At 69.9% G+C, this 20,680-nt stretch overlaps 1 protein-coding gene across 3 annotated transcripts in view; it reads left to right on the forward strand.

Moving 5' to 3' along the window:
• UVSSA (UV stimulated scaffold protein A) overlaps positions 1-11,865 on the forward strand; it is a 17,711-nt gene extending 5,846 nt beyond the window's left edge. For all 3 annotated transcript variants that reach the window (XM_054688036.1, XM_037530200.2, XM_054688035.1), the window contains exons 7-14: positions 73-201; positions 4,817-4,922; positions 8,055-8,154; positions 8,368-8,490; positions 8,767-8,947; positions 9,200-9,311; positions 11,421-11,592; positions 11,757-11,865. In XM_054688036.1, the coding sequence (XP_054544011.1) occupies positions 73-201; positions 4,817-4,922; positions 8,055-8,154; positions 8,368-8,490; positions 8,767-8,947; positions 9,200-9,311; positions 11,421-11,592; positions 11,757-11,850 (1,017 nt within the window). In that variant the 3' untranslated portion in view covers positions 11,851-11,865. The remainder of the gene's footprint in view (positions 1-72; positions 202-4,816; positions 4,923-8,054; positions 8,155-8,367; positions 8,491-8,766; positions 8,948-9,199; positions 9,312-11,420; positions 11,593-11,756) is intronic.
• Positions 11,866-20,680: the final 8,815 nt, after the last annotated feature.

The raw sequence follows: 20,680 nt of genomic DNA on the forward strand, positions 1-20,680 counted from the left end.
AGGGGTGGGGTTGGGAGGGAGCTGGGGGGAGGCGGGTCAGGGGATCCCCAAGTGACATGTCCCCGTGTGCAGCTGTTCACCCGCGCAGGGGCACAGGGGGGCTCCTTGGAGGGCGCTGTGCGCCTGAAGGCAGAGCTGGAGCGCGCGCTGAGGAGGGGCAAGGAGCTGGCCATCGGGCCGCGGGGGGCGCGCAGCCCGGAGGTGAGTGTGGCCAGCTGGCCGTGGGCCGTGCTCTGACACGCAGGGCCGCGCTGGGAGCAGAGCTAGACCTGGAGAGGGAGCCCTAGGGCCGGTGCTCCCCGACCTCGCTGAAGCCCCCGAGGCTGTAGGAGGGGCCGCGCCTCCTGCGTGGGCGGGGCGGCCGTTGTGCAGGCGAAGTTCGGGAGCCGGTGCCCACGTTGTGGGGGACACGCAAGGTCTCCGTCTGCCGGGTCGCAGGGTTCTGGGGGAGCTGTTGGTCCTGCTTCCTAGCGATGCGGGGAGGGCCGGGTCAGGCCAGGACCCCCAGAGCTCCAGGCCCTGCGGGCCGAGCTTGCGGCCGGCCCGGGAGGGGAGCCGCGGCGGGGGTGGGCTGGCCCTCTCTGGGCCGGGGCAGCAGGGGGTTCTGTGGACCCTCCCTCGCCCCTCCGTGGTCTCAGACCCCAGCGCCAGCCCCGCCCCATGGGGCCCGGGCAGCGCGGCGAGGACCCGGGCGGCTGGGGAGGGGCCGGGCGGGGAGACCCCGCTGGGGCGCCCGGTGCCGGTCCTGCCGCCGCCTGCCTGGCCCGGTGCCGGTCCTGCCGCGGCTGTGCGCGCCGGCGCCGGCAGAGGGCGCGCTTGGCCGCCGCTCCCGCGGCCCGAGGGCGGGCGCGCCGAGGCTTTTGTGAATCTGGACCGGGACGCGCGCCCCGGCGGCCGCGCTGCGGTGTGTGGGTGCGGCGGGCCCGCGGGCTGGCCGGGCAGCTGGCCGCGCCCCACAGGCTGGCCGCCTGCGCCGGCCCCCGGGGCCAGCAGAGCTGCTGGGGGTGGACCCAGAACCTTCTGGGTGCTCCTGGAAGGGTTTTCCCACAGCGCGCAGCTTCCTCCTCCGGGCCCGGGGCAGCCGCTCTCCCCACCCGCCGCGCCAGGCGCCTCTCAGGCCCAGGCCAACCCGGGGATGCGATTGGGCAGCTGCAGCGCAGGAGGTCCCGGGCACCTGCGGCTGGATGTACCCCCACCCTGTGGGGTGCCGGGGCCGCTCCCCGGGCTCTGGGAGGCTGATGGGGTCGGCGTGGAGGGCGCCCGCTCGCCGCGCTGTCAGCCGGCCCCCATGCCGTGTGGCCCTCTGCAGCCCGCAGTGTCCTCAGGCCAGCCCCACGGCCCTCGCTGCTGCCCGCGCTGGTGCGAGCGTGGGGCTGGCTGGGGTGGGAGGGGACACAGCCCCTTTGGAAGGCTGGAGGGCGTCGGGGACGGACTGGGCTGAGGTTCAGGCGCAGGACGGCCCCATTGCAGCGGACGTGCAGGGAGGAGGCGGTAGGGCTCCGGTGCGGAGCCAGCGGTTCCCTGGGCCTGCCAGGCCAGTTGCAGACGGGAAGCTGCCGGTTCCTGTCAGATCCTCTCCCTGCCGCTGCCAGACGCCTCTGCTGCGGACTCCAGGAGACTGAGCTCGCGCTGCTCCGCAGGCAGAGATGGGGTGACTGGGGCTCCCGCTCGGGTGAGCGCTGCCCAAAATAAACCGGTTGTCTGTGGGTCTGCCCACGCCAGCCACCTCTCCGCCCGCTGTCGGCGGGGCCGCAGGCTGGGGAGAGATCCCCTCCGGGTCAGCGTCCAGCCGCAGCTGTCCTGGGAGTCTGGCTCTGGGGCCCCGGGGTGTCTGTGGCCCCGGCGCCCTGGCCCTAAGGGCAGCCCGTGCGGGCAAGGCTGCTTGTTCCCGGAGCCCCGGAGCCCCGGTGCTCCTGCCTGGGGGCAGGAGGGATAAATCCCAGTCGGGTCAATAGGCAGCGTCTCTTGGTAGATTTAGTTTCCAGCCTCGCAGCTCCGGGAGACGCGATAGTCCAGGGCTGCTACATTTGTTAAGCTGATAAAAATCCTTTGAAAACTTTAAAATTGGTTGCCATGTAATTATGTAGCCAAGATGCCCACTTATTTTGTGCTGTGTGGTGGAGAAAATGTCCATTTCTCCAGCCACCAAGTCAGAGCGTGGCGGCGGGTCAGCCCCATAGCGCAGGCCAGTCTCTGTCCAGAGGCCGCACGCCCGTGGGCGTCCCTGCCCTGTCGTGGCTCTCTGGCGCTGTGGCTGTGGGCCCTCCCCCAGTCTGACCCGGAGCCGCTGCCTGCCCGCGCCGGGCGGGGTGAGGGCTGAGGGAGCCGCATCAGGCAGGGCTCAGCCAGCCAGCCAGCGCCCTCCCTGGACACAGCCCCGCCGCCATGCTGAGGCCAGCGCTGCCTCCCGCCCCAGGGGCGACCCCTCATCCACAGCTGGGCCTCTTGGCGCCCGCAGCCTCCTGGGCCTGGTGCTGCTGCCCTACACACACCTCTGCGGCCCCCAGCACCCTGGCTCCTTGGCCCTGTCTCGCATGGGGCCCTGAGCACTGGCCCAGGCACCCCGAGAGGCGGGGCTGGGGCAGGCGGCCCTTTCCCGGCAGAGGGGAATGTGGGCCCGGAGGCAGCACGTGTCTGGTCCTTGCCTGGCCGCTTGCCCTCTTCCCGCTCTGGGCGAGAGCCGGGCTGGGGCCTGCAGCCTGGGAGCAGCAGAGAGCCCACCCCGGCCCCTGATGGGCACCCTCACCCAGCAGCTGGCTGCGCCCCATGCGCCCGCCCCGGAGGCCACCAGACCCCACTCCTGCCGCCCGCGCCCCCTCGAGGGGCTGGACCGCGCGGCTCGGCCAGCCGTCCTGGGCCCACCACCCCGCCGCCCGCCCGCGAGTGCGGCCGTGCCCCTCCTGGCCCTCGGCCCTCCATTCAGCGCAGCGACAGGCTGCGATTTGCACCGCGATTTGCACGGCCTTCCAGGGAGGGCATTAGCATATAAATAGCAGCGGCGTTGGGGACAATCACAGCTGAGCACGTTTAATTTTTAGTTCATAAGACAGAGCGGCTCTAACTGCGTGGCCAGCAAGGCGCTGGAAGACAGATGCGGCCGGAGCTCCCCCGTCTGACGAGGCCTTACATCATTTTTTTTTTTTTTCGAAAAAAGGGAAACAGACACACATAAAACTGAACAAAAGTGATTTCTTGGGTGAGAAGTAATTGAGATTGCGCACCGAGTTAATTAGATCGCGCGGAATTTATATCGCGGCCCAGCTGCCTCTCGCCTGGGTTGCGCGGGCGGGCGCCAGCGATGCGGCGGCCTCGGCCTTCACCGCGCGTTTAATTACGCTGCGGAGGCTCATTTTTCTAAATCCTTTTAACTGCCCTGAGAGTCAGTCTGCGTGGAGCCGGCCAGGCTGCCCCGCTGCGCCCCCCGAGCCCCGGGCTGCGCCTCCGCCAAGCGCCGGGCTCCCGCCCGGCCGCTCTGCGCCCGAGCTCGCTCTGGCCGGCGCTGACCGCGGACCGCCGCGAGGCCGCTGCCCCCCGCGGCCTGATGGGCCGCTGCCCCGCGCGGCCACTTCCCCAAGGCTGCGGGTCCCTCACCCCGGGGGGCGGCGGTGCCTCTTCTGGCCGCGCGGGAGCAGCCAAGTGTCTTTAGGCGAACGGAAATCTAATGAAAGTCCCCGGGGGAATTCAAGGGTGTGCGCAATAAGCATAATATTTTACGGAAACGACCCCCATATTTAAAGCCGGCGCCCGCGCTGCGTTGTAGGCCCTGCCCGGGCACCTTTGGGAAAATGAAAACTCATAAATTCTGTTTAGTGCGTGAGGCGTGCGGGCCGGCAGGAGCCGTGGGCCCGAACCTTGGGCGCTCGCCACCTTCCATAAATTCCTGGGGAGATTCTATACAAAAATAATTTTCAGGTCCGCGGCTCATTGTTATTCAGACGTGATTGATGGGCGTCATTTGCTGGCGCGCGAGTTAAGTGCCCCTGTCATTTCCAGAGAGCATAATTGGGGCGTTTCACAGGTCAGCGGCGGAGACGGGCTTCCCTTTTGATCAGTGTTAGGACTGATAACAAAAATTACACTTTCCGTGATGGATGTCCCGCCGCCCGGCCCTGCGTTTGCATCCGCGCGGCCCGCGCCCCAGGGGCGGCGCAGGTAGGGACAGGCCGGAGCCGAGCAGTGTGTGCGGGGGGCCGCGGGGACTGCCAGCCGGTCACTGCAGACTTGGCCTCCTGTTCCTGCGAAAGCCCCGCCGCTGGGCCTCACCTGAGGGGTCCCTTGCCTCAGGGGACCCCTGGTGCCCCCCAGACCCCCGAGGAAACAAGGAGGCCTGGACTTGACTTGGCTGTGCCGACGGAGGCCCACACTGGGCGGGTAGTGGGCAGGGCCTTGGCTGCCTGGTGCCTCGCTTTGGTGTCCCTGGGGGGAGGCACCGGCGAGGGTGGGGTGTGGGAGGCCCGATCTGCCCGATGAGGTGGTCTAGGCGCTGCCAGCAGCTGGGTGCTGCCCAGGATGAAGGCTGGGGTCTGGGCCACAGGCCCCTGACTGGTGGGGAAGGCTCCTTCTGCCAGAGGCCGCTCCTCTGGGCCCCTCTGGGAGGCAGCCAGGGGACAGAAGCTTCCAGAAGTGCTGGGGACCCGTGGAGAGTGCCCGCTGGACGTGGGGGCCAGGTTGGGGCCCCTGTGGGACGCTCCGCAGAGACAGGCCAGCGCCTGCTGCCGTGCTGTCTTGGCCCGGGGCGGCTGCACGCTGCGGGCCCTGCTGGGCCTTGCCCTGCCTCCCACACAGACGCGTCTCAGCTGCGTTGGTGTCTCCACAGCCGGCAGCCCCGGGGGACGAGGACGAGGAGGAGGACGACTTTGTGGAGGTGCCGGAGAAGGAGGGCTACGAGGCCTGCGTCCTGGAGCCCCTGCGGCCCCAGTCCGGTGAGCAGCGGGGGTGGGGCAGCTGGAGAAGGCCAGGTACTCCAGGCATCCCCAAGCGTCCCGGGCCATGTCCAGGGGCACTGCGGGCCAGGCCGGGGATGGGGACCCCACCGCCCCTCCCCACACTGCCCGCTCAGGGCAGGGCCTCGCCGGCCGGCAGCCTCCATATGTAGCCTCCGCCACTGTGCGCTGTGACCCCAGGCGCTGAGGCTGCCGCCGAGGGCCGCCCACTCGGCTCCTGGACCCGACGTCCGCTCCCTCGAGACAGTGGCCACCTGGCGCCTCTCGTTCTTCCCCCAAATCTCCAAAGCCATCTGCACCCGGCCCGCGGCTCCAGGGAGAGGGCACGGGCCTCACGTCCAGAGGACGCTCATGGCCTGTGGCCTTGGCATGAGAGGCGGTGGCCAGGAGGGCATGTGGGGGCAGGCTCTGGCCTGCTGGCTGGGGGATGCGGGGCCGCCTCTGGGGGCCGGCATAAGCAGACTCGCCTCGAGAGAGACCCCCACCTGCCCTCACCCTGACCTCCTGGGCCTGTGCCAGCACGACCCGGCCCCTGGACGGGGCCCTCTGCGCCCCCGTCAGGCTGAGTCTTCCTGCAGAGCCAGGGCTGCCCCTGGGTCGTGGGTGTGGTCAGCAGTTAGGGTGAAGGGCGGGATGGCTGCTCAGCCTGTGCCACCTCCTCCCCAGCCCGGGAATGGGCACCACGGGCCTGCGTGGGGTTGGAGGGGGCGCCCAGAGTCCTCCTCCTGGGGTGTCCTGCTCACCGGACCCCAGGGCTCACCGGTGCCCAGGGCTCCGGCAGACACCAGGGGCCTTCCCCACCCTCCTCTGGAGGCTCGGCCGCCAAGTGCCCCTCCAGCGTGGTGACCGCAAGCACCCGCCCGACCCCCGGCCCCTTGGGGGCTCTGCCGGAAACAGGCGGGCAATGGGGCGGGGTGGCGGGGGACCCTGACCGTCCAGCCACACTGGGCTCATTCTGGGTCAGGCTCCGCCCTCTCACATGTCCCCTGAGCTCTCGAGGCGCCCGGCCGGGGTCCCGCCCTCCTGGCCAGTCTGGAGCCTTGGGGCCGAGGGGTGGGTGCTCCGGGGCTCGGCCCGGAGGCCCTACAGGGTGAGGCACTGAGCGGAGAGGCCGTGCAGTCAGCCCAGGCCTCCTCGAGGGGCTTTTATCTCCCCCTTAATCCCGCGTCTGTCAGGACATAATCTCTTCCTCGAATTTACATTTTAATTACAAGGCCAGCGGCCCAGGGGGATCGATGTGTCAGGCGCCCGCTTCCTGCTATCGATCCCCGGGGCTGTGCTGCTCCGCTGATGGCGGGTCTGGGGCCTGGCCCGCCCAGGGCAGCCTTGGGTGTCCCCGTGGAGGTGCGTCAGCGGGTGGGTCTTCCACAGCAGGGCAGGGCGGGGGTGCCCCTGAGCCCACGCACCCGCCTCTTTGGTGCTTAAGAACGTGTTTCACCCCCGGAACTCTCAGGCGTCTCCTGGCCTTGGGCTGCTTGTGTCCACGCCCGGCATCTGCTGACCGGCCCGCCCTGAGCCTGTGTGAGTGCTGGGTGTGGGGGTGTGTGTGGTGTATGTGTGTGTGGTGTGTATGTGGTGTGTCTGTGTAGTATATGTGTGTGGTGGGTGTGTGGTGAGTGTGTGTGCCGTGTATGTGTGTGGTGGGGTGTGTGTGGTGTCACGTCCTGTGTCACTGCAGGTGTCTGAGTGCGAGTGACTCTGCAGGGCCTGGCCCCGGGTGCTGGCCTGAGGCGGGGTCCACCCGCCTGGACTGAGGCCGGGTGCTGCGGGGCTGGAAGTGGACGCAGCAGCCTGTGCGGCCTCCGTCCTGGTCACTGCGCGGAAGCAGGTCGCCGGCTCCGTGTGGCTGCCCAAGGCCGCAGGCGAGGCTGAGAGGGGCACTTGGGGTGCAGCCGGCTCTGCCACCCTCGGGGGCTGGGCTGCTCGGGGCCCAGGGGCCTGTGCAGACCCCAAACACTGCCCCATGTCCGCAGTGCCCTGCGGGCCTCCCGCCCCTGCTGCCCCACCACCGCCACGCTCTGACCCGGCTTTGGGGGCCGCTCCTCGACCCAGGAGCCCCTCTGTCCCTGGCCGCCGCCTCCTGCCCCCCGCGGGGGGATTCCGTGCTGGGCCCGTGGCCAGTGCCCGCACCGCCTGGTCCCAGGGGGCCCCGCGCCTGTGCTGTCGCCGGTCCTGTCCGAGTCTCGCCCCGCCGGTCTCTCCCCCGCCAGGCCGGCCTCCCCTCTGCTGGCTCAGAGACACCGCGAAGCGCACGCTGAGAAGCGAACACCCTGAAGCCTCCTGGGGCTTCCGGTCCCGCCCTTGGCCCCAGCAGCCCTGTCCACGCGCCCCCCAGATCGGCTCCACAGCGGGACCCCCACGCCTTCGCCTAGCTCTGACGCACCTTCCCGGCAGGCGGCCGCGGGGCAGGGCCGAGGCCCCAGTGGGGGGGTCCGGCTGGACTGTCGTCCTCGCCGCCAGCCGTGCGCCCGCGCCCAAACTCCTCTGGGGGGCCGGCGCCCTGTCCATCCCGTAGTCCCTCGTCCGCCCTGGCCTCCTGCAGCGCGCTCCCTGCGCCTCTTCCTTCCCCGCCACTCCTGGGCCGCTCCTGGCCTGGAGGGTGAGTCTGGCATCTTCCTCCCTCCCTCGGGCCAGGTGCCACCCCGTGGGGGCCTGCACCTCTGCCCAGCACCCACCCAGAGGCCTGCAGAGTGGCCTGGGCGCCTGCTGGGGGCCAGTGGGGAGCCGGCGTCCGGCCTCCTCCGGGTGGTGGCAGTGGGCGCCTGTGGCCCGTGGTTGTCTGTGTACAGGCAGGCCTGACCCCCCACTGTGCCGCTGGGGACAGGAGCCTCGGTGGCCTGGGGGTGCCAGGGCTGCTGGGGGTCCGGGGCGGTCTTTGGGGGCTGGGGTAGTCTGGGGGATCGGGGGACTGGGGTGTTCGGGGGGGCTGTGGCGGTCTGGGGGACTGAGGGGCTGGGGGGACTGGGGTGGTCGGGAGGACCGGGGCTGTCTGGGGGGCTGGGACAGTCTGGGGGGCTGGGGGTGCGGGAGCGGCTGGGGGACTGGGAGGCTTGGGGGGGCCGGGGGGCGCTGGGGGCTGGGTCTGGTGGAGCAGCCGTCTCTCTGTCCCAGGGCTGGAGCCGGGCCCGGCCCCGCAGGGCTCCCCGGTGCGGAGAGACGGGGAGTCGTCCGACCCTGCCTCTGCTGAGGCCCAGCTGCCCCTGCCCCCCAGGTGACTCCCGGACACCCCTGCCCAGACACAGTCCTGCCCCTGGGGGGTGGCCTTCCAGGGGGGCCTAGGGTGGGAGCCCTGAAGGTGGAGCCGGGCGCAGGCCCAGGGCGGCCCCTGAGGCCTGGACGTGGCCGCCATGGCCGGTCCGAGAGCTGGGGTGACGGAGGCCCCAGGCCCGCCTAGTGAGTGCCCGCTCGTCCCGCCGCCCCCCAGGGTGCCCGTGGGCCAGGAGGAAGCTGAGCGGCTGGCGGAAGAGCGGGCACGGGCGCCCGTGGTGCCCTTCGGGCTGGACCTGTGCTACTGGGGCCAGGAGCCGCCCGCCGGGGAGATGGTCAAGTGAGTGGGCGGCCTGGTCCGAGGGCACCCGTGCCCAGCCTGCCCACAGCTACTGTGGTGGAGGGTGCGGGGTGGGCTGCACCCTGGGGAGCCCCCTGGCCACCCCGGGCAGGCCGGGTGGTGGCAGCTATGCAGCGGGGCCAGCAAGCTGGCTTGCTGGCCCCCGCGTGACCCCACGATGGTGCCTGGGGCCCCGGAGCCCACCCCAGAGCCACCTCTGCTGGCCGCCTGGCTGGGCCGTCCCCGCGGCAGTGCTGAGGCCTGGTCACGGTGCAGGTCCGAATCTCAGCACCGCTTCTGGAGGCCCAGCGAGGTGGACACGGAGGTGGACGGCGTCTGCGCGTCGGAGCCATGGAGCCGCCGCATCCCCTTCCCGGGGACCTTCGAGCCCGTGCAGCACCGCTGTGGCGCCCTGAGGCCCGACGGCCGGCTGTGTCCCCGCCAGGACCGGCTGAAGGTAGGGGGGCCTTGGCGGGGCGGGCACCCGAGGACGGGAGGCTGGGCCACGCGGGCGGCGCTGGTGGGGGGCTGGGCGGGGCTCTCCCCAGCGAAGCCTGTGGCATGGCGGGCAGCGGCCTGGGCCGGGTTGGCCAGGCTGACTCAGAGCTGCTGCTGCGCCCGCCCGGCAGGGGGATGGCCCGGTGCCCTTGGGGAAGGGGCTCCGGTGGCTGGCCCGGCTCCCTGCCCTCACTGTGCCCTCTGCCCGCAGTGCCCCTTCCACGGGAAGATCGTGCCCAGAGACGAGGCCGGGCATCCCCTCCACGCGGAGGACAGGGCCCGGGAGCAGCAGCGGCAGCGGCAGAGCCCCGCGGGGCAGCCCGGTGGGTCAGCGCGCCCATCTGTCACCTCAGCCAGCAGCATGGACAGTGGGGGCGGAGAGGGGGGTGCAGGCATACGCGGGTCTGGTCAGGAGGCCCCTGGGTGCCCACCGGCCACTGCCTTTGCAGCCGCGGTTTCAAGCTGACCAAGTTGTTGAGGCGAAATGAGTCCATCGGCTGGACCCACACTGCCCACCCGGGGCTGTCCTGCGCCCTCTCAGCGCTGCCCGGAGGCCCATGGGGCTGGGGCGCCACAGGTCTTGACCCCTCAGGCAGAAGGTGGCACAGCCGGTGACCAGGGGACAGTGCCCCCTGCAGGCAGCTTCTGGCCTCAGAGCTAGCTGGACTGCGTCCCCCCAGGCCACCAGACCTGGCCACCAGACCTGCCTGCCCGCCACGGCTGCAGTGAGGGGTCAGCCCGGCCGGGCTATCTGTTACAGGGTGCCCACCTGTCACCTCAGCCAGCAGCATGGACAGTGGGGGCGGGGGTGGGGGGGTTCAGGCGTCTGCGGGTCTGGTCAGGAGGCAGGGGTGCTGGCAGAAGGCAGGGCCCAGGCAGACCCTCAGGCCCCAGGCCTGGCCTGGTCTCCGCAGAGTGCCCTTCAGGGCTGGTTATGCTCCTGTGCCTGCCATCGGGTCAGTGTCAGGCAGGTGGCCTGTGGGCCGTGGGAACCAGGGCTGTTCTCAGAGCACGTGGGGGCTTGCCCGGGTGCCCTGGTGCTGTGTGGGCAGCCCCGGGCACCTACACCTGACCCGTCCGGCATCCTGGACTGGTCACAGCTGGGCTGGGCTGCCGCCTGGGGCAGACAGGAGCCGAGGGGGCAGCACGAGGGTCCCTCAGGGGTGTCCATGGCAGAGACGGCTCAGGGCCCACCTGGCACAGGCACTGGGAGTGCCCGCCCCGCCCACCCGCATGCCCGGGGAGCATCTGGCTGGGCCACGCTCGGGGGTGGCGACTTGTTAGCAGACAGGTACCGGGCGCGGCCCCACCAGCGCTGGCCAGTCAGATGTGAAATGGCATCTCCTTGCTAACGACGGTATCGATCCCGCCCGCAGCCCGGCCAATTCTCTCGCGCGCGCCGCGGCCTGCGGCCTGCTGTCCGCCTCAGGAAGGCCGGGCGGCAGCTATTGATTTTCTTCAAAGGCTTTAAATTGCTCTTCGTTTTCCTGGGATGCTCGCGCGGCCTCCACTGGGTGCCAGCGTCTTCCGTTGTGTTTAAACAATCGCTCCATTCACTGCACCCCAAACTGTGACGCCTTCTTATTACCGCGAGATAAACTGTTTAGACAGTTTCCTGTAATCCCGGTGGCCGGCCCGCCTGGATTGTGCTGCCCGGTCCCTCACCCCAGGACCCCCACCCGGGCGGCCTGGCCATCATCTGTGTGGGCGGCCCCCGCCACAGCCCAGGCTGGCCAGGCGCTGTCCCAGGTCTGGACCTGCCTGCTGGCTGGCTGGACCCTGCCAGGGCCTCTCGGAGGCTGACCAGCCAGGTGTGGACGCATCGGCGGGTCGGGCGGCACCAGAGCTGGGACTCTGACTCACGCACATGGCGGCCGTGGTGCCCTGCCCTGAGACCTGCTCGGCCACGGCTGGGGTGTACAGGGCTGTCTCCTGCTGCCCGCGGAGCCTGTCCGGCACCCGCCGCCCCGACAGCCCCAAGCCACAGCTTGAGGCCTGAGGCCAGACCCTCTCTGGAGCAGTAACAGATAGCCCGGCCGGGCTGACCCCTCACTGCAGCCGTGGCGGGCAGGCAGGTCTGGTGGCCAGGTCTGGTGGCCTGGGGGGACGCAGTCCAGCTAGCTCTGAGGCCAGAAGCTGCCTGCAGGGGGCACTGTCCCCTGGTCACCGGCTGTGCCGCCTTCTGCCTGAGGGGTCAGTGGACCTGCCAAGACCGCCCTCTGGGCCACAAGACCCAGATGGGCGCTGCTCTGCCCTCCACCCCGAGCAGCCCCTGTCGGGGAGGGGGAGGCTGGGGAGGGGGAGGTGGGGCGGTGGGGGGAGACCGGGACCTGTGAGGCAAGGGAGGCCGGGATTGGCGGGGGGAGCCTGGGCCCTTGGGAGGTGCCCTGGTGGGTGCTGGGGGTTTCCTGAAACCAGGGGTGTGCTTGCAGACTGGAAGGACCCCGAGCTGATGAGAGACGTGGAGGCGGCCACGGGAGTGGACCTGGGCTCCTCCCGGTGCAGCCGAGGCCGAGGCCAGAGGCGGCGGCACCCGGGCCTCGTGGACCTGAGGCGGCAGGCCGACACCGCCCGCGCGCGCATCGCCAAGAAGATCTTCGCCAAGTAAGGGTCCTTGACCAGCGCCCCAGCCCCGCGCGCACCCCAGGCCCTGGCAAGATGGCCACCAGCTGGGCAGTGGCGGCCCGGCCGCTGGCCCTGCCTTGCAGGAGGCAGGTTGGTCTGCGGGGCTTCCAGAGCCCTGCCCATGCCCGTTCTGCTCCCCGCAGGGCGGCCGTGCGGAGGGCAGCCAGGGCCATGAGCCGGGTGGACCAGAAGAGGCACGAGAAGTTCGCCCACCAGTTCAACTACGCGCTGAGCTAGGGGGACGGTGCCATGTCCCCCGCATCCGCCTGCCGCGGTGCCCAGCGCCCGTGTGTCGGGCCAGAAGCCCATGGGCCGAGCACCCGGCACGGGGGCCTCCCCACTCCGGATGGGGGTGGTGCTTCCACCTAGCCGCCCACCCAGTGCTCGGACCGGACCCCCTTGTGGGCACGGTTCTGGGGCGCAAACCTCACTGTCCCAGCAGCTCACCCCACGCTCCAGGGGAGCCATGCTCACGACAGCCCGGCGGTCTGCCGCACTCAGCAGGGGTGCCGGCAGTGCCCCTCCTTCCGCCACCCGCACCCCGCACGTCCTGCGCTGGCGTGGCCCTCCCTGCTCGGGAGCGGGCCTGGGTGCCAAGCACACGCGCACCCTGTTCTGGGTTCACGCCCAGCGGGGGAGTGACCGGCCCAAGGAGACCCGTTTCCCTTCCCCATGGGCCCGCGGACTGTCCAGGCTCCAGCTTCTCACGCCCTTGCCAGGCCTCCCTGTTGCCCTTTTTGGCCGCCCGCGGGCCAGGCCCCTCCCGCTGGCCCTAGACCTGCGTCCCGGTGGCGGCGCCCAGCCTCTTCTCGTGGGCCTGGCCTCTGTCTTCTTTGGAGAAATGTCTGTGCATCCCGGCCCAGCTGGACTGGCTGAGCCCCAGGCCCCGTCCTCTCGCCCCCGCCCCCCGCCCCGGCTGCTCCCTCCAGCCGCTGTGCTCCCGCCGGCCAGGCGCTGCCTCACTGACCCGGCTGCCCGGACGTGGCACTCGGCGTCCAGTTCGTTCTGTGGCCACTCAGTGGCCTCCGCCCTGCTCGTGGAGCCAGCGTCCCCTCCCGGTCGTCCTGGCGCCATGCTGGCCACCGGCTGACCACGAGCACACGCAGGCGCGGGCCCCCTGGACACTGGCCCCTGCGCACCTCCCGAGTCCGAAGCGGGGGCCCCGGTCTTGCGCTTCTTCTCCGGACTGGCTCTGGCTGCTCCGGGCCCTCTGGCTTCCGCATGACCCCCAGGGGCAGCCGGTCGGTGCAGCCACAGAAGAGGCAGCCTGGATGCCGGGGGGGCCCCAGCCGGCCGGTGGCGGGGAGCGCAGGCTCCGTCCTCTGATTGTGAACTTGGGGCGCGCGAGTCCTGGGTCTGACGCCTCTCAGCAGCCCGTGTGGCGTCCGCGGCGAGTGACCCGAGCAAGCGCAGCCTGAAGCTGCCGCGAGACGCTTGCGCCTTCCGGCGGGTCTTCCCCGGCCTGTTGCTGTGCGGCGCCATTAAACACGCGGTTCCTGGATTTCGCTTGTGGGTGTTCACTGAGACGCGTCTGGTTTTGTCTGCGTCCTGCAGCCCGTGGGCTCTGCCCAGCAGCTGTGAGGCTGGGCCGTGGCCACCCACGGCTCCTCCAGCCCTGCCGACCCGAGTGGCGCTGCCTGCCGGGCCCGCGGTGCCCGTCCCGAGGGATGGGGTTTGCCCGCGCCTCTCTGCACCTGCTGAGTCAGCGCGGCCGTTGCGCCTCTCTGCCCGTGCCAGCGGCTTAGTGTGGATGCCCTTGTGCCCCTGGGGGCCTGCGTGCGGGCGGCCCTCCCCGTCCCGTCCGCCGGGCCTCCGGGGTCTTGCGGAGGATCGTGGGCGTCTGCAGCCCCAGGCGGTGGCCCCCGCCGCTGTCTTCTGGTCGCCGGCTGTTTCGGCACCGCGGCTTGGCCGCGAAGTGTGCCCACGTCGTGCTCCGGAAGGACAGGAGAAGAATTGGAATTAATTCTTAAAACATGGGGGGGGCCTCCCCGGCGGCGCAGCGGTTGAGCGCTGGGTGCCCACAGCCTCTGCAGCGCCCGTTCGTTTCCCGGCCGCCGGCAAGGGTCCCCCCCCACACACCAAAGTGGGGGATTTCACCAACGACACCCTTTGCTTCTGGGTGTTTTCTTTGTGGGGAGTTTTTTTTTGTTTGTTTTTTTTGGCCAATTTAATGCCTTTACTTATTATTTGTATGTAGGTCTCTTTGGCTTTCTGTCCACCCTCGAGTCACTGCCAGTAGTTGGCAGCTTTCCAGGAATGTGCCCGTTTCGCCCTGGGCGTCGTGTGGTGCCTCCTGGCGCCCCTCTGCACTTTGTGGTGGTCTCTCTGGGGTGGTAGAAGTGTCTCTCTTCTAATTATTAATTTTAGAAATTTGAGTCTTACTCTTCTTGGTCAGTTTAGCTAAAGATGTATCCATTTTATGGATCTATTCAAAGACTAGCTTGGTTTTATTGATTTTCTTTATTTTTCCACTCTTTATTAATTTCCACTTTTATTTATTTTCTTTGGGTTACTTTGGGTTTAGTTTTCTCTTTTCTAGTTCCTTAAAATGCCAGGCGAGCTTCCTGGCCTGAGGTCTGTCTTCTTCTCAGCGTCGATGCCCGCAGCTGGCAGTGCCCATCCAAGGCCGGCTACAGCGTATACATGCGCGTGTTGGTGTGTAGCATTAGCATCTCTGTCGCTCTCAAATACTTTCTTTTTTTTTTTTGAAAGATTTATTTATGCACCAAGAGCTGGGGTACAGGCCAGAGGGGTGGGGGTGAGAGGACAGAATGGGGAGGAGAACAGGAGGATCTACTGAAACCCACTGCTGAGGGGAGCCGGGGGAGTCAGGAGAGGGCTGCCGCGCCCTGTGGGCAGCTCCCTGGCCGGGGATCGAACTCATGCTGCAGTGGCTGCCGATAGCTCCATAGTGCTGAGACTCAACCCCTTGCGCCCCCAGGGAGGCCCCCAAAATACTTCCCAATACTTTTTGGATTATTTTGCCCATTGGCTGTCTAGGAGTTTGTCGTTTACTTTCTGCGTTCTTCTGCATTTCCCCAACGTATTTCTGGTATTTGATCTCTAATTTCAGTCCATGTCCCCAGAGGACACACTGTTGGTTCCAGGCCCCCGGGCGCTGGGGCTTCCTTCCTGGCCCAGCGTCCGCACCGCCCTGGGGACGCTCCGAGTGCCCGAGTGCCTCCTGTCCTGGGCGTGTGGGTGACCGTCCGTCTCGCTGTCTGCGGAGCTGCTCCGTCGTGTCTTTGTTGCTGACCCGTCTAGTTTGAGCCACGTGACCAAAACGGAGTATCGGCGCGTCCAGCTGTCCCAGCGACGGGGTCTGTCCGGAAGTCCCGTCTGTCTGGTGTGGGAGCCCTTCCCCCTCGCGCCGGGAAGTGGCGGGGGTGTCTTGGGGGCTCACACCCTGACCGCGCTGGCCCGGCCCCTGCCGAACAGAGGGGTGCACTGCTGGCCTTGACCACGGCTGCAGGCCTGTGTCTGCCTGCTCCGGCCCCTCCCGCAGGCCGGCTCCGCAACCCCCCCACCCCGTTCTCCCGTGGGGGAGTGGGTGTTGCCTTCCTTTGTGTTTCTGTCACTGTTTTTTTAAGTCATTTTCAGTGGTTTCTCTGAGTCACCAGGGATAACTGAGCACAATCTCGTTCCTGTTGACTCCAGCTTCGACGGCGGGTCCCTGCGGCAGCTGTGCGGTGGCCGCTTCACGCGCGTCTGCACATCCCACAGGAAAACTGCAGACGAACAGCGCGTCCGTGCCGTGTTCTGCCGGCGCCGCCGCAGCTCCTCATCCCTCTTCGAGGTTTGCCTTCTCGTCTCTCGCTTCCGTGTTTCTCAGGCTGGCCTGCCGCCGGTCTCCGCTCCGCCTGTCTGGGACGTCCCGCTGTCTCCTCGCTGGGCCTGGACTTCTGGGCGAGGCGCCCCGGCCTCCGGGCCCCGTGGGCTCCGAGGAGCTGGTCTCTGGGGCACGCGCGGGTCCCCTCGCCCCCGGAGCTTTCCAGACACCCCTTGGCTCTGGCGGCAGACAGGGCCAGGCTGGCCTGGCCCCCGGCACCCCCCACCCCCCGGCGGTCACCGTGCATCTCAGATGTGGACGTGGTTCCCGTCGAGTCTGGGGGGTTTGCGGCCGCTCGTCACAGCTTCCTGGACGCCCGTCCCCTGGCCTGCAGGCCCCGCTCGTGCTTGCTCCGCCGTCTGCCTCCCAGCCTGGGCTGCTGGCCTGGCTCCGGCGCCCAGACTCTCTTTCCGACCAGACTGTCGTGGCCCGTGAGCCGGCCCCTCCAGGGACGGCAGACAAGTGGACGGGTGGTGACTCCCCGTCATTTGGGGAGCCCCAAGCCTGTCTCCCCTCAGGTGCCCCGAGCCAGAGAGAAGGGGCCGGGAGGAGCTCAAGTGACAGGTGCCTCAGAACTCGCGGCTCCCGCCAGGACTCAGCTGCGCTTCCTGGGCCCTTACAAGCCTTTGGTTAATTTCCAAAGTATTGAAAATTGTTTCCACTTTCCAGCGTGCTCTGGACGGCAGAGGCGCTCCCCGTCCCTGGCCGTGGGCTTGGCTCTCGGACCTTCTGTGGCTCCTCCCGGCCGCCCCGTGGCAGAGACCCTGGGGCGGGAGCGGGGCCTTGGCCTCTCCCCAGTGCCCTGGAGCTCTGAGAGCCACGTCCCCACTTCCTGGTGTCCCCACTTCCTGGTCTCCGAGCTGCAGGGCAGGCGCTCGGGAGGGCAGCGTGTGTGCGTGTGGGGTGTGGGCGCCCGAGAGGGCGGCCCTCAGCGCGCTCCCTGCTGCGGCTGGTTTGCTGCTCCCAAGAGCGCATTTAAAATAACCTTAATGAAGAGGCGGCGCGGGGGGCGCAGATGCTTCCGCCCTGCTCCTCGGCCTCGCTGCCTCTGGACCGGCCCTCCTGGCGGCGCCCCCGTGTCCTCGCCCGTGTCCTCGCCCTTCGTTCCGTGTCAAATAAGGAAGCTCCAGGAGTCTGATGTTTTATTTCAAAGGAGCAGCCCCACGGCCCCCACGGGCCTGCGGCCGGCGGGCTCTGCACGCCCAGCGCTGCCCTCACACCTGGAGGCGCACGCCCGGGCCCGGGGCTCGCTGCCCTGGCCGTCGCCCGCGCGGCCACCGGCTTGTTGCGGAGTTTGTGTGAAAGGGTCAGTCCCGTCAAAGCGCTGCTGCTCCGCGGCTCACCTTTACATCACGGACCTTTTTGACATTTACGTCCACCTGAGAAGTGGGCGGTGAGATGGGGGCACCGCGGGACGCAGCTGGCCTTACCTGCCGCCTGGCCTCGCGCTGGCCCGTCTCACTGCCCCTGCATGTCCCCTGGAGGACGGCCTGCAGGCAGGGGCTGCCCGCGGGGACCAGGGACATGGGCCCGGAGCTGTGCCTGGCAGCAGGCCCCACCCGCTCGGGCCGGTCCCACGCTGACCTGGTCCGGGGGCGGCGCTGGGGAGGGGCTGCGGCCCTGGCCAGCTGGAGGCGCCATGACTCAGACCCCGCCGGAGCACAGCTGCAGCCGGGACCGGGTGGAAACAGCCAGAGCCTGAGTCTCAGCCCCTTTCTCCCCTCGAGACTCTGCCCACCGCTGCCCCGGCTCCCTCAGGCCCAGCCGCACAGCTGCCGGGGGGGCCTGGGAATAGAGTCTGAGGGCTGCTGACCGGGCAGCCGCGGGGAGGAGGCAGGACAGGCCGCAGCAGCGGGAGGGGAGGCCTCGCAGGCGGGGCAGGGCCAGGGGTGTGGCGGTGGGCCCAGCCGGCTCTCTCCAGGAGGCAGGGGCAGGGGCAGCAGTGGACAAGGCCCAGGCTGAGGGCCTGGGCTCCTGCTGGGCCACGGGGGCTCTTGGTGGAGCCCTGGCCCCGGACAGGGAGTGGGAGGGAAGGTCAGCCCTACAGCATCCACCCCAGGGCTGGAGGATGCGGGCTGCTGCGGACATGGGGGGCAGAGCCCCAGCAGCTGCGCAGAGTGAAGCTCCGAACAGCAGCACTCACTGCGCCTGTCATTGAAAGGCAGATGGTCAGCGCCCCAGGCTGGTGCGGCCACAGCACCACCTGCATGGCTGAGGCTGCCTCCTGACCCACAGTGGCTGCTGGTGCTCCGGCCATCACAGGATCTGCAGAGGAAAGTCAGCAGGATGTGCCTCCCGCTTGGTTGTCCCCCGCGAGGGGTCAGGAGCACCTTGGCCGGGCCTGGTCACAGCAGCATCCAGCTCCCCCAGAGCCTCAATCGCCACCTTCCGCCCGGGGTGGGGGTAGGTGCCCAGGGCTGGCACTCGGGGCTGCGGGGGCAGAACCGCCTGGAGGGGTGCCCTGGGCTGAGGCCTGCGTTACCAGGTGAGCCTCCCCACCCAAAGCCAGCTGCCCCTGGGTGTCCCAGGCCCTCCCAGCTGGAGGCAGGAGGTGCAGGCTGGGGTGACCGGGCAGCCTGAGGGGCAGTGGTAGGGCGGCAGGGGAGGGTGCCCTGCAGGGCGGGCACAGAGTGGGGGGCCAGGAAGGACATGTCCTGGGGAGTGCACCAGCTCTCCTAGGGGGTCAGCAGGGGTGATGGGGGGCGTGGGGAGCTGCAGCCTTGCAGGAGCAGGGTGCGTGGGCCCTAGAGCTGGAAGAGCCTGCTTGAGGTCCACGATGTGGCAGCTGGGCCTGGGGCGGCCAACCAGCGCTGGCCAGTACGCTGGAGGGCGCTTGGCCAGGGGCAGCACCACAAGCCCGCCCTGTCCCCCCTTGTTCCGAGAATGAGCCGTCACCAGCCTGCAAGGCCACACTCCCGCCCCGGCGGGCCGTGTGGCCAGACGCTGGCCAGCGAGATGTGAGCTGTGTCCCGGGGCTCCTGGAGAAACTCCTTCAAAGGGGGTGCGCCCTGTCCCTTCTTCCTGTCTGCTGCCTGGATGGGGGTGGGGGTGGCTCAGCCTCAGCCTCAGCCTCCATCAGGCCCGGGAGGAGAGGGCAGCCAGGAGCTGCCGGCCCTTAGGACTCGGGGCAGCGGTGCTGTCCGGGGCCCCCTGTGGCCAGGGGACCTCACACAAGAGAAACAAGCAACTGCCTTTCACTTCTGTTCATTCAGGCTTTCTCTTTCGTGCAACCAGGGCTGATCCTCATGCACAGCCAGGGCCTGGAGCAGGACATCCCTGGGCAGGGCCGGGAGGAGGCAGGAGGGGGAGGGAGGAGGGTGGGGGAGGGGGAGGGCGGCAGGAGGGCTGTGGTGTGTGGGTGAGCGGGGGTGGGGGCTCTCTGCCTTCATGAGGCCCAGGGCAGACGGGTGGGGGCTGGGTCATCCCTGGGGGGCTTTGGGGCTTGCAGCCGCGGTGGACAGCAGGTCCTCCTGTGCACGGCTTGGTTTGTGGGGAGCACTTGGAGCGGATCTGGGGCTGGCTGGACACTGCTGGCCAGGACCGGCCCTGAGAGCTTGGTGAGGCTTTGCAGGGAGCCCTCAGCCAGGCTGAGATGGCCCCTCAGGCACAGGGGTGCCCCCACCCCCCGCTGCCTCAGTCTCCAGCTCAGGCCCGGGGAGGCAGAACCCCAGGCTGAGACCTGGGAGGGAGGCCCCAGCCAGGCGGGGAGCAAGCAGGGAGGCAGCCTCAGGGGCTTGCACTCCCAGGCTCCCAGGTGCAGGTGGATTCAGGGACCCAGGCCGACTTGGGGCCCCACCAGGAGGGGGCAGGAACCCCTAGGCTGGGCCAGGCAGCCCCCAGAAGCCCACGTGCTCCCAGGCAGGGACACTGGGGTGCTGGGGTGTGGCGGTCGGTGTCCAGCCCTGCTCCAGCTTGGGCTGAGTGAGGGCACTGGGGTGCACAGGAGGCCATGTGTGGAGGGGGCCAGAGCCCCCACCTGCCTGCACCCCCACAGGCGCTGCTGCGTGTTTCCAGGTGACCTTGGGATCAGCCGCTCCGTGGGGGAGGCGGGGTGTGGGGTGGGAGGGCAGGAGGCAGAGCTGCTGAGTCTGGGCCCAAGTCCCCTCCTGGGGGGGGTCCCGAGGGGTAGGAGCAGGATGGGGGGCGTCCCCCTGAGAACACGCCAGCAGCCCCTGGCTGGGTGGCCTAGGGAGGAAGAGCTCCGGGGGGCAGACTTGGCTGGGTTAGGGCCCTGGGGTCCGCGGCCGGCCCGGGAGGTGGAGGCGGTGGCTTCGAGCTCCCCTAAGCTCCGGCAATGCTGACCTGACTCCAGGGCTCTGGGGGACTCTCCGGAGGCGCCGGGGTCAGCGGCCGACTCCCCGGAGGCCCAGCGCAGGCCCGGGTGTCCCCGAGTGCGGCCACATCTGGAGCCACTTAGCTCCGGGGAGGGAGCGCCCGGGCGGGGCCCGCTGGGGGCCCTGCAGGGCCGGGTGCGCGCGGGCAGCCCGGGTCGCGGGTGCGGAGATGTCGCCGGGCAGGGCCGCCCAGGCGCGAGGGCACCGGGCACCCCGCCCCTCCCCCCTCCCGGGCCGGAGAGGCCAAGCCGGCGTCGGCTTCAGCCAGGCCGGGGCGGGGCGGCCTCGCGCCCCAGCGGGGTCTTCGCGCCCCGACCGGCCTCAGCCGCCGTGGCGGGCGGGCCGCGGGCTCCCTCCTGCAGGCGGAGGCGCCGGCCGGCCCGGCGTGCGGATCTCAGGGCCCCCCTCGGCCGCGCCGCGCCCGGCGCGGACCCCAGGGTGCCCGCAGCCCCGGCCCCGGCGGGGGCGACCCCCGGCCTCCCCGTGCCCCGCGCGGCGGCAGAGGCGGCGCGGATCCCCAACCCTGCGGCCGCCCCCGCTCCGCCCGGCGCGCCCCGCTCCCGGGGGCGGCGCGGCTCCCTCCCCGCTGGGGGCTGCGGGCCGCGGTGCCGGCCCGACCCAGCTCCGCGTGGGGGCAGCGGCGGCCGCGGGCTCCCCGACCGCGTCGGCCGGCCCCGCGGATCCCCCCCCGCGCCCCCAGCCCGCGGGAGGGCCCGGCGCGGTCGGCGGGGCGGCGGGGCGGAGCCCGCGGCGGGCGCACCCGGGGCGCGAGGCGGGCGGCGCGGAGCGAGACGGGGCGCGGCCTGCGGCGCTTTATTGACTGAGTCCGGCTCGGCGCCGCCTCCGAGGGGCGCGCCGCGGGCCGCCGGCCGCGTACAGAGTCCGTCTCTCCCGGAGCCCGCGC

This window comes from Talpa occidentalis, unplaced genomic scaffold (assembly GCF_014898055.3).
Source record: "Talpa occidentalis isolate TD23 unplaced genomic scaffold, MPIMG_talOcc4v2.1 talOcc4.6, whole genome shotgun sequence".
NCBI classification, from domain to species: Eukaryota; Metazoa; Chordata; class Mammalia; order Eulipotyphla; family Talpidae; genus Talpa; species Talpa occidentalis.